Raw genomic sequence first — 17,429 nt, forward strand, 5'->3', positions numbered from 1 at the left:
ACTGGAGATGTAATAACCTAGTTTTTAAGCATGTATTTTCATCAAAGACTGATGACACATGCATACTGTGTAATATATATATATATATATATATATATATATATATATATATATATATATTAGGGATGTCCGATAATGGCTTTTTGACGATATCCGATATTCCGATATTGTCCAACTCTTTAATTACCGATACCGATATCAACCGATATATACAGTCGTGGAATTAACACATTATTATGCCTAATTTGGACAACCAGGTATGGTGAAGATAAGGTACTTTAAAAAAAAAAATATAAAATAAAATAAGATAAATAAATTAAAAACATTTTCTTGAATAAAAAAGAAAGTAAAACAATATAAAAACAGTTACATAGAAACTAGTAATTAATGAAAATTAGTAAAATTAACTGTTAATGGTTAGTACTATTAGTGGACCAGCAGCACGCACAATCATGTGTGCTTACGGACTGTATCCCTTGCAGACTGTATTGATATATATTGACATATAATGTAGGAACCAGAATATTAATAACAGAAAGAAACAACCCTTTTGTGTGAATGAGTGTGAATGAGTGTAAATGGGGGAGGGAGGTTTTTTGAGTTGGTGCACTAATTGTAAGTGTATTTTGTGTTTTTTATGTTGATTTAATAAAAAAACAACAACAACAAAAAAATGATACTGATAATAAAAAAAGCGATACCAAAAATTTCCGATATTACATTTTAACGCATTTATCGGCAGATATTATCGGACATATCTAATATATATATATATATATATATATATATATATATATATATATATATATATATATATATATATATGTATATATATGTGTATATATATATATGTATACATATATATATATATATATATATATATATATATATATATATATATATATAATGAATATCATTTACTTACCGTATTAAAAAAAAAGTAAAATACGACAATACATAATGTTGGTTACTGTTAGAATATTTGAACCCTTATCCCTTATTGCATACACAATATTAAAATTCAATGATTTGGTACATTTGTAATTCAAACTTCAAACATTTGTAGCACAACACATAACTTAACATAGCGTATCAGTATGTAAAGTTAAATTATAGAATGGTTTAAGCAAATAAGTCTAATATTGTACTAATATGATCCAGTTTAAGAACCTGCTCAAACTCAAAATGTTTACAAAGTAAACGGAATCCTGATTAACATCTTGAACCTTTTGATAAATCACATAACCTGTTATCTATATTCATCAAATGATATAAATCACAATTTAATAACCATTCGTTAATGTGAACTTTATTGATTATTTATTTATTTGTTTGCTGATTTGTGTTACAGATTGTTTGTTAGCATGGTTTGGCACAAACTAGACAACACACTTCCAGTGAACTTGGTCTGCACTCTTCTGAGTGCTGTTGTAGTTGCCAAGTTGTAATTGACTTTGTTGAGTCTTACTGTTGCAATTAAACAGGAACAACAGTGGAAGGAAACTATCGGCAATGCTAACCCTCGAGTCAACTTCTAGAATATGCTGTGCACTTCTGTCGGTGTCACATTTGTTTCAAATGAAAGGGCAGTCAGTTCATTCACTCCAGGGGTGTTTTATGTTCCTGTGGCTGGCTGTCTGACTCCAATGCTTCGAGGTGACACATGTATCTGCTTTACATTCAGGTGTTACATCACCCTGACTCAGTCCCTCCACCTGACTATGAGCGGCGCTCCGGCCGGCCCTGCAGGAACAGGGAAGACTGAGACAACCAAAGACCTGGGGCGAGCACTTGGAATCATGGTCTACGTGTTTAACTGCTCTGAGCAAATGGACTACAAGGTGAGCCAGCTCGTTACACATTTGGAGAAACGTGTGGTCGCTACATGTTTTCATAATCAGGTTTTTCAGTCTGCAACTTTCGGTTCAGTACAGAGGTGTACCGATTCTCCACACAGTATTCATTATCTGCTTGATCTACTAAGATAAAAATAGTACACGTTAAACATTGTGTGCAAACTATAAAATTGCATGTAGTATTAGTGGGTGTGGTGCGTGTGATCTACTAAGACTGCATGTACAATTATGATAACAAGTGCAGGCTGCACTATTTGAATGAGAATTTAGCACGCACTGCCTGCTGCGGCTGTCACCATAGAGCCACTCATTATTAATGATGTATATATATATATATATATTATATATATGTACTGTATATCCATCCATTTTCTACCGCTTGTCCCTCTCGGGGTCACGGGGTGCTGGAGCCTGTCCCATATATATATATATATATATATATATATATATATATATATATATATATATATACATATATATATATATATATATATATATATTTCTATCCTAAGTCATGTAAAGCTCGGATTGGGTTGGAGTTGGGGCTGTTCTATTTTATTTTGTGATTTTTATAAATAAAATGTTAAAATGATTTTTATAAATAAAATGTTAAAATCAATTTTTTGTGAGTCCAACATCATATGTCAGCAGTCAAAAGGGAGCTTTCGTAACCTGTAACTTGTTCTGAAAAGGTTTTACAATAACTTATATGCCAAATAATATATTATGAGAATAGTGTTGGAACAACAATCAGTTCTAAATCAAATCAAACGGAAATACTTGCATTCGAATGGAATGGTATGGTGCCCAGAAATTCCCACCTCTACTTATTTGCCCTCACTGTTAAGCTTGGTAAAAAGGATAGGACTCAGATGCAGAGTAGGGAACTTAGACAGGCTTTTATTTTGACAGCTTCCTTTCACCTCCAAAGTCAAGGAATACAATATCTATTTTAACCAAAAAATTAATCGGCAAAAAAGGTTTCCAAAAAATAGGAACAACCGAAAATCACTCTGAACGGAGGAAAACACAAAAGCAAAGACAAACTATAATTGGCGCCGTATGCTATAAAATGTATTAACAAAAAACGCTCCAACAGGAGGAAGAAACAACAGCTATGAAAAATTCTACACTATCTAATCTAATAAAGTTTAACAAAAATTGTCACTCAAAAATTTGAGGAAAGGATGAAAAATAACTGAAACTCACCACTTCGGCTGAATAAACTAAATAACAAAAAATCACTCTGCTGAGGAGGAAGAAAGGAAAACTCAAAATAGCAACGAAGGGATTCAGGATCAAGGAACATAAGGATGAGGCAAGGCAAGCTAAGGCAAGGCATGGACATGGACATGGACATGGAGGCTAGAGAGCACGAATAAACGAGACAATCTGGCACAGAACAAAGGGAGGAGTGGGCTTATAAGACACATGAAGGTAATAGGGAACAGGTGGAAACAATCAGGGAACCGGGATGACGTCAGACTGATGACACAAAAGGAAGGGCAAGTGACCTGAAACGAGAGGAGAGTTACTTTTCAAACTAAAACATGCAAATCAAAAGACAGAAAAAACCAAGACAAGACATCCCTCACCGCGGTGTGACACTCACATTCATGTTATCTTGCTCTTACCTGTGGTCTTTTGCTATGTTTTAAAACATGCAGCAGACAACTATAACAGGTACCAGATTTTTTGGGCATTTTAGAAGCAGTCCTGCAGTAAGATATTTAATAGATCCCACATTTCAAGCGGGCTGAAGGTGCGCTCTGAGAGACGATAACACATGCATTAGAGTGATCAAAAAGCAAGAAAATGCATATTGCAAGAAGTTGTAAATAAATATATTCATATATATGAAAAAAATGCCATCAGACTCCGAAACATAACAATTGAATTCATTACAATCAGCCCCTTAAGTTAAAATTAGAAAATTATATTGCTGAATAGAAAATAACTATTCTATTCAAAATAGAATATGTTGACACACATGTACAAAGGAGAATTCTCTTTCCATCGTCTGGCTTTGCAGCACGATCGCCTCCTTTCTCGCAGCCATGTGTGCCAGTTTTCATATATGTAGAATTGTAACATGCTAAACAGATAAATCACTTTGCGTGTGCTAAATGATTTTATCTGCATCTCCAGTTATATGGAGGGGTTGTAATAATCAGCATATATTCTGCATATACAGTACATTAAGACAGACACACTAACTGACTTGTGCTCCCTATTTTGGTCATTGAAGGGATGTGAATCCTCTGCGCACAAGCTTTGTAGATCAGCTTTGTATGCGCCTTTGTATGTGTTTTCTTAATTTAAGAACAGGAAATATGCTTGGCATTGCGGGTCTAGATCTGTTAACTAAAACAGAGCAGCTCAGTCTTTGGCCAGCGAGTGGTGCCTTTTTTCTGTAAACGGATAAAGAGTTGTGCCACCATTGTTTACCCAAGATGGGGAAGGGGGGCCACAAGCCTAAACTGTTAATGCTGCATTTCAACCAGTGAGGATTTTACCAAAAAATAAAATAACACTCACACTGTTCGAACATTGTTGCGCTAGCACAGTGGTTCTTAACCTGGGTTCGATGGAACCCTAGGGGTTTGGTGAGTCGGGCTCAGGGGTTTGGCGGAGGTCAAGACACACCCGACTCATCGTGTAAATAGAAAATTTTCCCTATCGGCGTATTACGGATACGGCAACAGCAGAAGTCACACTGATTTGCAGGTGTGTAATTTGTTGTGACTTTATGCACTGTGTTAGTTTTGTTCTTTGAACAAGGTGATGTTCATGCACGGTTCATTTTGTGCACCAGTAAAAAAACATGGTAACACTTTAGTATGGGGAACATATTCATCATTAATTAGTTGCTTATTAACATGCAAATTAGTAACATATTGGCTCTTAACTAGTCATTAAGTACTTATTAATGCCTTATTCGGCATGGCCTTATTATAAACCTAACCCTCTAACCCTGGCCCTAACCAAATAACTCTAAATTAAGTCTTTATTACTTAGAATATGTTCCCCTAGTGTCCAAATAACTGTAAATTAAGTCTTTGTTACTTAGAATATGTTCCCCATACTAAAGTGTTACCAAAAACATACAACTTTGTCTCGAATTTGAAGAAAAAAAACATTTTATTTTTCACTACAGAAGGGTTCGGTGAAGGCGCATATGAAACTGGTGGGGTTCGGTACCTCCAACAAGGTTAAGAACCACTGCGGTAGCATAAAAATACACCTTATAAACTCTTGTAAAAATGTATTTTTTATTATATTTTCGTTATTTTGTTTAATGAAAAAAAATGACTGCCAGCTTTTTGAAACTTTTTTAAAACAGTTTTATTATTTTGCATTTTGTTGCCTTACTCTACCCAAAATTAACCCAACCCTGACCTTAAAACCAAGGTACATACCAAACCATGATTTTTGTGTACTTTATGATATCTTTTCATCTTTGTCATCGTACATTGTAAATGCATTTGTCATTCGAGGTGTCAACTCTTATTCAAGCTCCTCTCTTTTCAGCTTTGATTGATTGATTGAGACTGTGCAACCTACTAATGTAGGTTGCACAGTGAAGTACATATTCCGTACAATTGACCACTAAATGGTAACACCCGAATAAGTTGTTCAACTTGTTTAAGTCGGGGTCCACTTAAATTGTTTTATGATACAGATATATACTATCATATATACTATCATCATAATACAGTCATCACACAAGATCATCACATTGAATTATTTACATTATTTACAATCCAGGGTGTGGAGGGGTGCGGGGGGTTGGGTTTGGTTGTTATCATCAGTCATCAACAATTGAGAACAGAGAAATGGATATTGGAACAGTGTAGGTCTGACTTGGTAGGATATGGACAGCAAGTAGTGGGCGGAGAGAGAGAGAGAGAGAGAGAGAGAGAGAGAGAGAGAGAGAGAGAGAGAGAGAGAGAGAGAGAGAGAGAGAGAGAGAGAGATCAGAAGGCATAAGAAAAAGTATCTGCATTTGATTGTTTACATTTGATTATTAACAATCCATGGAGGGTGTTAGTTTAGGGTTGTAGCTGCCTGGAGGTGAACTTTTATTGCGGTTTTGAAGGAGGATAGAGATGCACTTTCTTTTATACCTGTTGGGAGCGCATTCCACATTGATGTGGCATAAAATGAGAATGAGTTAAGACCTTTGTTAGTTCGGAATCTGGGTTTAACGTGGTTAGTGGAGCTCCCCCTGGTGTTGTGGTTATGGCGGTCATTTACGTTAAGGAAGTAGTTTGACATGTACTTCGGTATCAGGGAGGTGTAGCGGATTTTATAGACCAGGCTCAGTGCAAGTTGTTTTACTATGTCCTCCACCCTGAGCCAGCCCACTTTCGAGAAATGGGTAGGGGTGCGATGGGATCTGGGGTGGAGGTCTAAAAGTAATCTGACTAGCTTGTTCTGGGATGTTTGGAGTTTAGATTTGAGGGTTTTGGAGGTGCTAGCTTCCCTCTTCTGTTTCCCCCTCTACCCTCCGATTTACTCCAACTTGACAGTACTTGTATTACTGAGCCATGTCCGAATGCCCCGCTGCACCCCGGCTGTAACCCAATGTATTATTCACTCATGTATATTGTTACACACCTTCTGCATATAAAGTGGTCACGGAAGGGATGGACATAATCTTGCAATCTCACGTCCTGTATCCCCAGTTAGGTGCATCCTTCCAGTATCCAAGCATACAGCACCCCTGGTTATACACAGCACAGCAAAGTGTTAAAGGGAGGTGCTAATATACTCCAGAGGGAACACATGCATCACACTCATACACACACTTTCACATATACTCACACGTTAAATCAATCCGCCAATCATCTCTGTTTTGAAAGATTCCTTTGCCCTGTAAATTGGAGAGAAAAACCAGCCTTAATCTTGGTCCAGCTGCTCCCCAGAGAATGATTCCCTACTCAAAAGATGATGCTTGGAAAAGTAAAACGTGAGCGGGGAGGGATTCCAATTATTCATTTTGCTGCCAGTGCCTTGTTTAATGGAAGCAAGTCTGGGTTATATCATCCTGTTCTTTGTGTGTTCCAACAAGCAACTGGCATTGGTTCTCAAGTTATGATACCTAAAGGTATGTAACCTGGAGGCTTCTGCCATCTTGCCGCTCTTCATAAACATTGATTGTTTTCTACTGCTTATTGATTGGCATACCATGAAACAAAAAATACAAGAGGTCCTAGGTCTGCCTATAAGTTTCGTTCCTACGGCGACAATGTATATCGAGATTTAGTGTAAGTCTGAATTCATCCCTAAAGTTGACCTAGATTAAAAAGTTACAGAAAAAAGAAAAAGTTATGTTATCCTTCCTCAGTGTAGCGACACGCACCTATGTTTTCATGTGCCTACGTAACTACAGTAGTTCTCTTTTTGTTTTGGCACAGTGTTATTTTATGAAAGTGAGCATGTAAGGCCGTAACACTGCACCACCTGTATCATTTTTGTAATGATAGAAATACTGTAGGGAAGAAGTACAGTGAAACCTTCAAAACCCTATGCTCTTAAAGGGCTCATATGACATTTTAAACACTTCCTTGTGGTCTACATAACATGTAATAGTTCTTTGGTCAAAGTTTTGCATAAATTAAGTTTTACAGAACCGCTTTTAGGATACTTTGTTTTGTAGGTGGTCATATTTACGTGCCAAAGTCCTCCAGGCCGAGCTCCCTTCGACTGCGTCTTCACCCCGTCAGCCATGTTGCAGTTTTTAGCGCTTCCATATCGAATCCCTTGACAGATATAAGTTCAAACTGTACGTACAATGTTTTAGAAATGGCAACAGCGCAGGATGCATGTGCATGTACGAGACAGTCTTCCCCACATCAAGAAGATAACGAAAAATAAGGAACTATGTGACTACAATGTGGGACTCACGTAAATCTCTTCGGGTGAAACTCTACCATGTATGGTGATATCCGCTGACATCACCAATTGTAAAATATCACTACTCGGGGCGAATTCCAAACTAAGTATGAAATGAAGGCAAGACTGTTTTATAAATATCTCTGCAATGCCGTCATGGTTTCGTTTCAAATGTTCAGGACTTATGTAGACTCTAAATCAGGGGTGCTCACACTTTTTCTGCAGGCGAGCTACTTTTCAATTGATCAAGTCGTGGGGATCTACCTCATTCCTATATATAATTTATATTTACTTATTTATGAAATATATGTTTTTGTTAACAAGTTAAAGGTGTTTAATGATAATGCAAGCATGTTTAACACATATAGTTAATATTGTTAAAAAATTAAAGGTGTTTAATGATAATACAAGCATGTTTAATACATATAGTTAATATTGTTAACAAGTTAAAGGTGTTTAAAGATAATACAAGCATGTTTAACACATATAGTTAATATTGTTAACAAGTTAAAGGTGTTTAATAATAATACAAGCATGTTTAACACATAGTTAATATTGTTAATAAATTAAAGGTGTTTAATGATAATACAAGAATGTTTAATACATATAGTTAATATTGTTAACAACTTAAAGGTGTTTAAAGATAATACAAGCATGTTTAACACATAGTTAATATTGTTAACAAGTTAAAGGTGTTTAAAGATAATACAAGCATGTTTAACACATATAGTTAATATTGTTAATAAGTTAAAAGTGTTTAAAGATAGTACAAGCATGTTTAACACATATAGATTCCTTTCTTTCATGAAGACAATAATATAAGTTGGTGTATTACCTGATTCTGATGACTTGCATTGATTGGACAGTGGTGCTGATAACGTCCGCATTTTCAAATGGAGGAGAAAAAAGTCCTCCTCTCTGTCCAATACCAAATGAAAGTGGTTGGTTTTTGGCATCTTATTTCTCCAGCTTCCGTACTCCTTTGTATACACTTTACAAGAAATGCATTGTCGGCAAACTCTGTAGCTTGTGCACGCCAGCTTTCTGAGACTCTTATTTTGTTAGCGCAACTGTGCAACTGTGCAGTCGGTCTTTGAAGTTTTGACGACAGTTACGGCGCCAGAGTCTGTTGAAATAAAGTGTTTCTCGCCTTCCAGTCGGTAATTTTAATGAGCTGGCAGCAGCCAGCGTCATCTCAGAAGACCCTCGGGTGCCGTGAATGTCAATCAAGTGACGAAAGTGACGTCATAGTGAAGATTTATGATCGCTCATTTTTAGGACTATTTTTTTAATGCCTGGCTGGTGATCGACTGACACACCCTCCGAGATCGACCGGTAGCTCGCGATCGACGTAATGAGCACCCCTGCTCTAAATACACAAAAACAAGTACCAATAGGTAAGAATAATTGGTTTCTTGCTTAGTAGGGCTCCCTAAAAATATGTACACTTTGCAGTTCACCCATTGTATGCCTTAAAAGTTGCACAAGAAAAAGTTAAATATAGTTTATTTGGCACACGACATGTCAGTATACCACTCAAGACTCAAGAGATAATTATTTTGCGCATCTACTGTAAAGCAGAGGTGTCCAACTTACTTTCAACGTGTGCATCATATTTAATCAAAAACTAATACGTTGAAATGACACATACACTGCATCTTACTCTTAGCAACATTCTAATTTGTTTTTTTTAGACCAGATGTACATTTTATTTTTTATGGAATAATTTTCCCAAAAAATTATTAAGAGCTTCCCTTCGGAAGCAATACTGCATGAATGAAGTACTTTTGTAGACACAAATGTAGCATTGCACAATGCGTGCAAATAATCTCCAACATTGTGATCAATGAAGTGCAAACTTCTGTCTTGAATAACATACTTCTGTAAATAAAAATGTACTAATATGCATTGTATCCAAATAAACAATGAAGTAAAACATTGAGAGTACTATAGTTTGTTCCAGTAAGTAGATAAAGTAAACGCAGCCTTTTTCATTCACACATCTTAGTGGTGTGCAGAGTGACCGTTTTAGTATCGCTCTACATTGTGCTTCTTTCTCATCACACATGGCATGATCATACATACCTTCTGTAAATGATTCCACCATAGTAAGGGGATTTTTAGCCAGTAGTTAGTTTGTTGTTGCGTCCTGTTCGCCTCGTAAAGAAATGTATTTCCTGCACTCGGCTGGATGCTTCTGTTTCAGATGCTGGAACAAGTTTGTCGTGCTGCTGCCTCTTTGAAACAAACCTTGCAGCGTGCAGTCACTTGTTCCACGCCTGTTGCCGCAAAACCAAAGTACTGACAACATTTTTATTTTCTTTGGAACAATCGTCTCGCTCTCGTTAGCGTTAGCATTAGCCATGTTTTGCTATATGTGCCGCTAAGGAAGTAAGGGGATGGCGCAAGCTCTAGAAGCTCCTGAGGGGCAAAAAGTATGCCAGAGCTAGAGGAGAAAAAATCTATTTTTTATTCTTTATATCGTCTGCAACAAAAAACTTGAATATATCGATAAAATCGACATATCAGCCCTAGATATTATAGAATATACATTTATATACAGACCCCGTTTCCATATGAGTTGGGAAATTGTGTTAGATGTAAATATAAATGGAATACAATTATTTGCAAATCCTTTTCAACCCATATTCAATTGAATGCACTACAAAGACAAGTCATTTGATGTTCAAACTCATAAACTTTATTTTTTTTTGCAAATAATCATTAACTTAGAATTTCATGGCTGCAACACGTGCCAAAGTAGTTGGGAAAGGGCATGTTCACCACTGTGTTACATCACCTTTCCTTTTAACAACACTCAATAAACAATTGGGAACTGAGGAAACTAATTGTTGAAGCTCTGAAAGTGGAATTATTTCCCATCCATCCATCCATCCATCTTCTTCCGCTTATCCGAGGTCGGGTCGCGGGGGCAGCAGCCTAAGCAGGGAAGCCCAGACTTCCCTCTCCCCAGCCACTTCGTCCAGCTCTTCCTGTGGGACCCCGAGGCGTTCCCAGGCCAGCCGGGAGACATAGTCTTCCCAACGTGTCCTGGGTCTTCCCCGCGGCCTCCTACCGGTCGGACGTGCCCTAAACACCTCCCTAGGGAGGCGTTCGGGTGGCATCCTGATCAGATGCCCGAACCACCTCATCTGGCTCCTCTCGATGTGGAGGAGCAGCGGCTTTACTTTGAGCTCCTCCCGGATGGCAGAGCTTCTCACCCTATCTCTAAGGGAGAGCCCCGCCACCCGGCGGAGGAAACTCATTTCGGCCGCTTGTACCCGTGATCTTGTCCTTTCGGTCATGACCCAAAGCTCATGACCATAGGTGAGGATGGGAACGTAGATCGACCGGTAAATTGAGAGCTTTGCCTTCCGGCTCAGCTCCTTCTTCACCACAACGGATCGATACAGCGTCCGCATTACTGAAGACGCCGCACCGATCCGCCTGTCAATCTCACGATCCACTCTTCCCTCACTCGTGAACAAGACTCCGAGGTACTTGAACTCCTCCACTTGGGGCAAGATCTCCTCCCCAACCCGGAGATGGCACTCCACCCTTTTCCGGGCGAGAACCATGGACTCCGACTTGGAGGTGCTGATTCTTTCCCATTCTTGTTTTATGTAGAGCTTCAGTTGTTCAACAGTCCGAGGTCTCCACTGTCGTATTTTACGCTTCATAATGCGCCACACATTTTCGATGGGAGACAGGTCTGGGCTGCAGGCTGGCTAGAAAAGTACCCGCACTCTTTTTTTACGAAGCCATGCTGTTGTAACACGTGCTGAATGTGGCTTGGCATTGTCTTGCTGAAATAAGCAGGGGCGTCCATGAAAAAGACAGCGTTTAGATGGCAGCATATGTTGTTCCAAAACCTGTATGTACCTTTCAGCATTAATGGTGCCTTCACAGATGTGTAAGTTACCCATGCATTGGGCACTAATGCACCCCCATACCATCACAGATGCTGGCTTTTGAACTTTGCGTCGATAACAGTCTGGATGGTTCGCGTCCCCTTTGGTCCGGATGACACGATGTTGAATATTTCCAAAAACAATTTGAAATGTGGACTCGTCAGACCACAGAACACGTTTCCACTTTGCATGAGTCGATCTTAGATGATCTCGGGCCCAGAGAAGCCGGCGGCGTTTCTGGATGTTGTTGATAAATGGCTTTCGCTTTGCATAGTAGAGCTTTAACTTGCACTTACAGATGTAGCGACCAACTGTATTTAGTGACAGTGGTTTTCTGAAGTGTTCCTGAGCCCATGTGGTGATATCCTTTAGAGATTGATGTCGGTTTTTGACACAGTGCCGTCTGAGGGATCGATGGTCACGGTCATTCAATGTTGATTTCCGGCCATGCCGATTTCTCCAGATTCACTGAACCTTTTGATGGTATTATGGACCGTAGATGTTGAAATCCCTAAATTTCTTGCAATTGCACTTTGAGAAACGTTGTTCTTAAACTGTTTGACTATTTGCTCACACAGTTGTGGACAAAGGGGTGTTCCTCGCCCCATCCTTTCTTGTGAAAGGCTGAGCATTTTTTGGGAAGCTGTTTTTATACCCAATCATGGCACCCACCTGTTCCCAATTAGCCTGCACACCTGTGGGATGTTCCAAATAAGTGTTTGATGAGCATTCCTCAACTTTATCAGTATTTATTGCCACCTTTCCCAACTTCTTTGTCACGTGTTGCTGGCATCAAATTCTAAGTTAATGATTATTTGCAAAAAAAAAAATGTTTATCAATTTGAACATCAAATATGTTGTCTTTGTAGCATATTCAACTGAATATGAGTTGAAATTGATTTGCAAATCATTGTATTCCGTTTATATTTACATTAAACACAATTTCCCAACTCATATGGAAACGGGGTTTGTATAGTGCTCTTGCCCTTGGACCCTGTTTGACAACCCTGATTCAAATTGTTTACACCACAGGTGTGTTTTGGATTTTCTTTTGATATGTTTGCATGATGAAGGGCATCAGTGATATGATGGAGGATGATGACTATGGAACCGGAAATTTTACTTTTTGACATAAAGGTAAGGTGTACATGTATTACTGTCCTGGCTGCTCAGTGTAATACGTTTGAAGCAAGAATATGTCAACATCAATAAAACAAAGAGATGAGTAGAACCTACCTTTGTCTCGTGTACTTCACAGACACATGCATTTGACTCTCGTGGTTGAGACAGAGGCAGGCTCAAAAAGAGTCGTTCAATAATGGCTCACGCAGAACGGCAATGTCCATAAGCACAAAGTATAAATAAAAGATAACGCTAAGACAAATCTAACAACAACAATTATATAACTGAAAACACTGTAAAAGATAAAGCAACATGATTCTGGTAAGAATGTCAATCATGATTGTTTTGCTTACAGGTACTGACCAAATTAAGAGTTGGTTTGGATTCAAACCGTGCCGCTACAATGTTGCACAATATTGGTGTTTGTATAACTTTTTAAAAAGCTGCCAACATTATTATTGTCCATCTAGTAGGATACAAGCTTTGAATGTACATACTTGACAATAGTACATCTGATTGTGTCTTTGAACATGTCCCCTTTTCTCTCTTGTTCTGTCCATCAGTCCTGTGGAAACATCTATAAAGGTCTGGCTCAGACAGGCACGTGGGGCTGTTTTGATGAATTTAACAGGATCTCAGTGGAGGTGCTGTCTGTGGTGGCAGTGCAGGTAAGTAGTGCATGTCCAGTTTTCCATCTAAAGGGCTACCAAAATCTGGTATAGACATTTAATGTAACATGTTTGTGTTTATACCCCAGCAATTGATTTTTCCTGTCAATCTTATTTGTGAAGTGGTCTACCATTTGTATACAAGTAAGCCTTTACGTGTGTAAAAATAAGTTAAAGGGAACCTCTAATGGTAAACCATCAATGGTCCCTTTTTTTAATATTTTGGATCTGCGTAAATCCATGGATGTATGGCGTAGATATTTATAAAACAATCTTGCCTTACATCATACCTCCGAGCCCAATTTGTGATTATTTCCCAAGTGTGACTTCAGTGAATATCTCGATATGTGGTAAAGTTTTACCTGAAGAGCTTTGCACCTCTTGTTGTGGGGCAGACGGGCTCCTGCGCTGTTGTCATTTCTAATACAAAGTAGCGTATAGTTCTAACTTATATCTGTCAGTAGACTCCATATGGAAGCTAAACACTACTAGTGGAGCCACATACAAAACACAAAACCAGTGAAGTTGGCACATTGTGTAAATCATAAATAAAAACAGAATACAATGATTTGCAAATCCTTTTCAACTTATATTCAATTGAATACACTGCTAAGACAAGATATTTAATGTTCGAACTGGAAAACTTTTTTTCTTTTTTTGCAAATAATCATTAACTTAGAATTTAATGGCAGCAACACTTTGCAAAAAAGTGGGCACAGGGACATTTTTACCACTGTGTTACATGGTCTTTCCTTTTAACAACACTCAGTAAACGTTTGGGAACTGAGGAGATCGATTTTTGAAGTTTTCAGGTGGAATTCTTTCCCATTCTTACTTGATATACAGTTTAAGTTGTTCAACAGTCCGGGGTCTCCGTTGTGGTATTTTAGGCTTCATAATGCGCCACACATTTTCAATGGGAGACAGGTCTGGACTACAGGCAGGCCAGTCTAGCACCCGCACTCTTTTACTATGAAGCCACGCTGTGACTTGGCATTGTTTGCTGAAATAAGCAGGGGCGTCCATGATAACGTTGCTTGGATGGCAACATATGTTGCTCCAAAACCTGTAAGTACCTTTCAGCATTACAATCACAGATGTGTAAGTTATCCATGCCTTGGGCACTATACGCCCCCATACCATCACAGATGCTGGCTTTTCAACTTTGCGCCTATAACAGTCCGGATGGTTCTTTTCCTCTTTGGTCCGGAGGACACGACGTCCACAGTTTCCAAAAACAATTTGAAATGTGGACTCGTCAGACCACAGAACACTTTTCCACTTTGCATCAGTCCATCTTAGATGAGCTCGGGCTCAGCAAAGCCAGCAGCGTTTCTGGGTGTTGTTGATAAATGGCTTTCGCTTTGCTTAGTAGAGTTTTAACTTACTTACTTACAGATGTAGCGACAAAATGCAGTTACTGACAGTGGTTTTCTGAAGCCCATGTGGTGATATCCTTTACACAATGATGTCTGATTTTGATGCAGTACCGCCTGCGGGATTGAAGGTCACGGGCATTCAATGTTGGTTTTGGGCCTTGCCGCTTACGTGCAGTGATTTCTCCAGATTCTCTGAACCTTTTGATGATATTACGGACCGTAGATGGCAAAATCCATAAATTCTTTGCAATAGCTCGTTGAGAAATGTTGTTCCTAAACTGTTCGACAATTTGCTCATGCATTTGTTTACAAAGTGGTGACCCTCGCCCCATCCTTGTTTGTAAATGACTGAGTATTTCATGGAAGCTGATTTTCTACCCAATCATGGCACCCACCTATTCCTAGTTAGCCTGTTCACCTGTGGGGTGTTCCAAATAAGTGTTTAATGAGCATTCCTCAACTTTCTAAGCCTTTTTTGCCACTTGTTACAGCTTTTTTGAAACATGTTGCAGGCATCAAATTCCAGAGGTGTGGACTCGAGTCACATGACTTGGACTCGAGTCAGACTCGAGTCATGAATTTGATGACTTTAGACTCGACTTGACAAAATGTGAAGAGACTTGCAACTCGACTTAGACTTTAACATCAATGACTTGTGACTTCACTTGGACTTGAGCCTTATGACTTGACATGACTTGCCACTTTCCCCAAAATCCAAAGCTTAAAAAGTTATTTGGGAGCGCTCCGTATTTTTCATTTTCTTCGTCTGTCTATCAGCGTGTTATTCCTGTCAGCTGGTGTGCTGTCAGTACAACAGCCAATCAAATTAGATATACGTTGTTTTCATCACACAGCATTCATCCAATCAAATTGCAGGACAACCAATGAGGAAGAGTTGTCCAACAACGTGCCAGTGATAAACAATTATGTTAAAGTTGGTTTCGTTCGGGTATAAAAACTACGACTTGGTCAACAAAAAACGAATTGCCGTATGCAAATCACGCAGTTCGAATATTACAGACGGAGACGCAACAACTTCCAACTTCGTTCGACATTTGAAGTTGCACAAAGAAGGGTAAGTTTTGAATGTAAGATAACGTTTATTGGCTAAGTAACGTGACTTTTATTTGCTGTGTAGTTAAATCAGTGAGGCTGCAAACTCACTGCTAACGTTATAACCATAGACATCTTATAAGTAGACGCAGCATCGAGCGCTACTGCCTACTGGCGCAGACGAGGCGCGTGGCCGCCATCTTGGAGTGGTGATCCGCTCCACTCAGTGCAATTAATTTGGCAGGAGCAATGAACTGTCAGCGCATTTAATTCATTTTACCTCACTGAATACGACTGATTTTCACCCCCTTTTTTGTCATACGTGTAGCCATGATAACAGACACATGTTTTGGCGTGTTTTATTATTCATAGTTTGCTTAACAGTAATATAATATTCTTATACGCTATAAGTGACCAGACGTCCGAGATCAAAACTGGGAATATAATCCCAGAGAAGGGGGAAAAAAACGGTAATCTATTTTTAAATTGAAGAAACAATATGATTAGGTTATATATACATATGTGTGTATCCTACATAAACAATGTATGAATACATTAGATATCTATATATCTTAGGGACCTATAGACTGTATCTCTGTTGCTTCAGCAGCAGAGAGTTTATTCTGTCTTGACACTTTGTATTGATATTTTCTATTACATTCTTCCCTTAAATGATAATGTTTGCAGTGATTGTTTTATATGTATTATTTTATGTAAGTCGCTTTGGATAAAAGCGTCTGCCAAATACTTAAACATATATAAACACCTGAAAGTCTTCATATCAGCTAAAACCACCAATCTGTTTCACTGGATTCAGAATAAAACCCAATTCTGTTCAACCCAACAATGTTAGTATTTGAATATTGTTACTTGAAGACTGATTCCTGGTTACAATTATACTGTTAAGAAAGTATTGTCTTATACTTTGCCTAAAATGAGAATGCATCATAATCAGTGGCGGCTGGTGAATTTTGTTTTAGGTGGGGCTGAAAGTTTGTAAACCAAACCCCTGTAGGGGCGTCATCCTCCCCCAGAAGATTTCTTTGTGATTTTCACATACAAATATTGAAGATCTTTGATCCTTCTCAACTCTGTGGTAATATTATTTTCATAAAATACAACCAATAGTACGTTAATGTTAAATCTCACTTGTGAAAAGTAATCCCCCGATTCCTATTTTCAACAGTCCGCTCATTTGAGCAGGAAAACGGTGAACACCACCATCTTTGTTTTCTACCTGTCATCTGTCAGTTTCGGCTGCTCGCCGGCTCCTCATCACCACTTCAAGATGGCGGCCAAATTGCTCACGTCACAGCAACCAATGCTGCGTCTACTTATAAGATGTCTATGGTTATAACGTCATTGCAAACACGGCAATCTGTTGCGTCCACTGCAGTTTGCTACCTTATTCATACTTTTTGTCAAGTGATTTTTTTTTAAGCAGGGTTTCATGAGGTACCTATACATAACGTTACATTAGTCAATGTATCACACACAGTAAAGTAACGTTAGTCAATGTATCACACACAGTAACGTAACGTT

The 17,429-nt window shown here is 38.5% G+C and overlaps 1 protein-coding gene across 1 annotated transcript in view; it reads left to right on the forward strand.

The window, feature by feature from the left end:
• Nucleotides 1–17,429, forward strand: part of dnah9 (dynein, axonemal, heavy chain 9) — a 366,284-nt gene that overhangs the window by 31,640 nt on the left and 317,215 nt on the right. The window contains exons 9-10 of the mRNA XM_072914095.1: nt 1,685–1,841; nt 13,351–13,455. Of these exons, the coding sequence (XP_072770196.1) occupies nt 1,685–1,841; nt 13,351–13,455 (262 nt within the window). The remainder of the gene's footprint in view (nt 1–1,684; nt 1,842–13,350; nt 13,456–17,429) is intronic.

Source organism: Nerophis lumbriciformis, linkage group LG11 (genome assembly GCF_033978685.3).
Source record: "Nerophis lumbriciformis linkage group LG11, RoL_Nlum_v2.1, whole genome shotgun sequence".
NCBI classification, from domain to species: Eukaryota; Metazoa; Chordata; class Actinopteri; order Syngnathiformes; family Syngnathidae; genus Nerophis; species Nerophis lumbriciformis.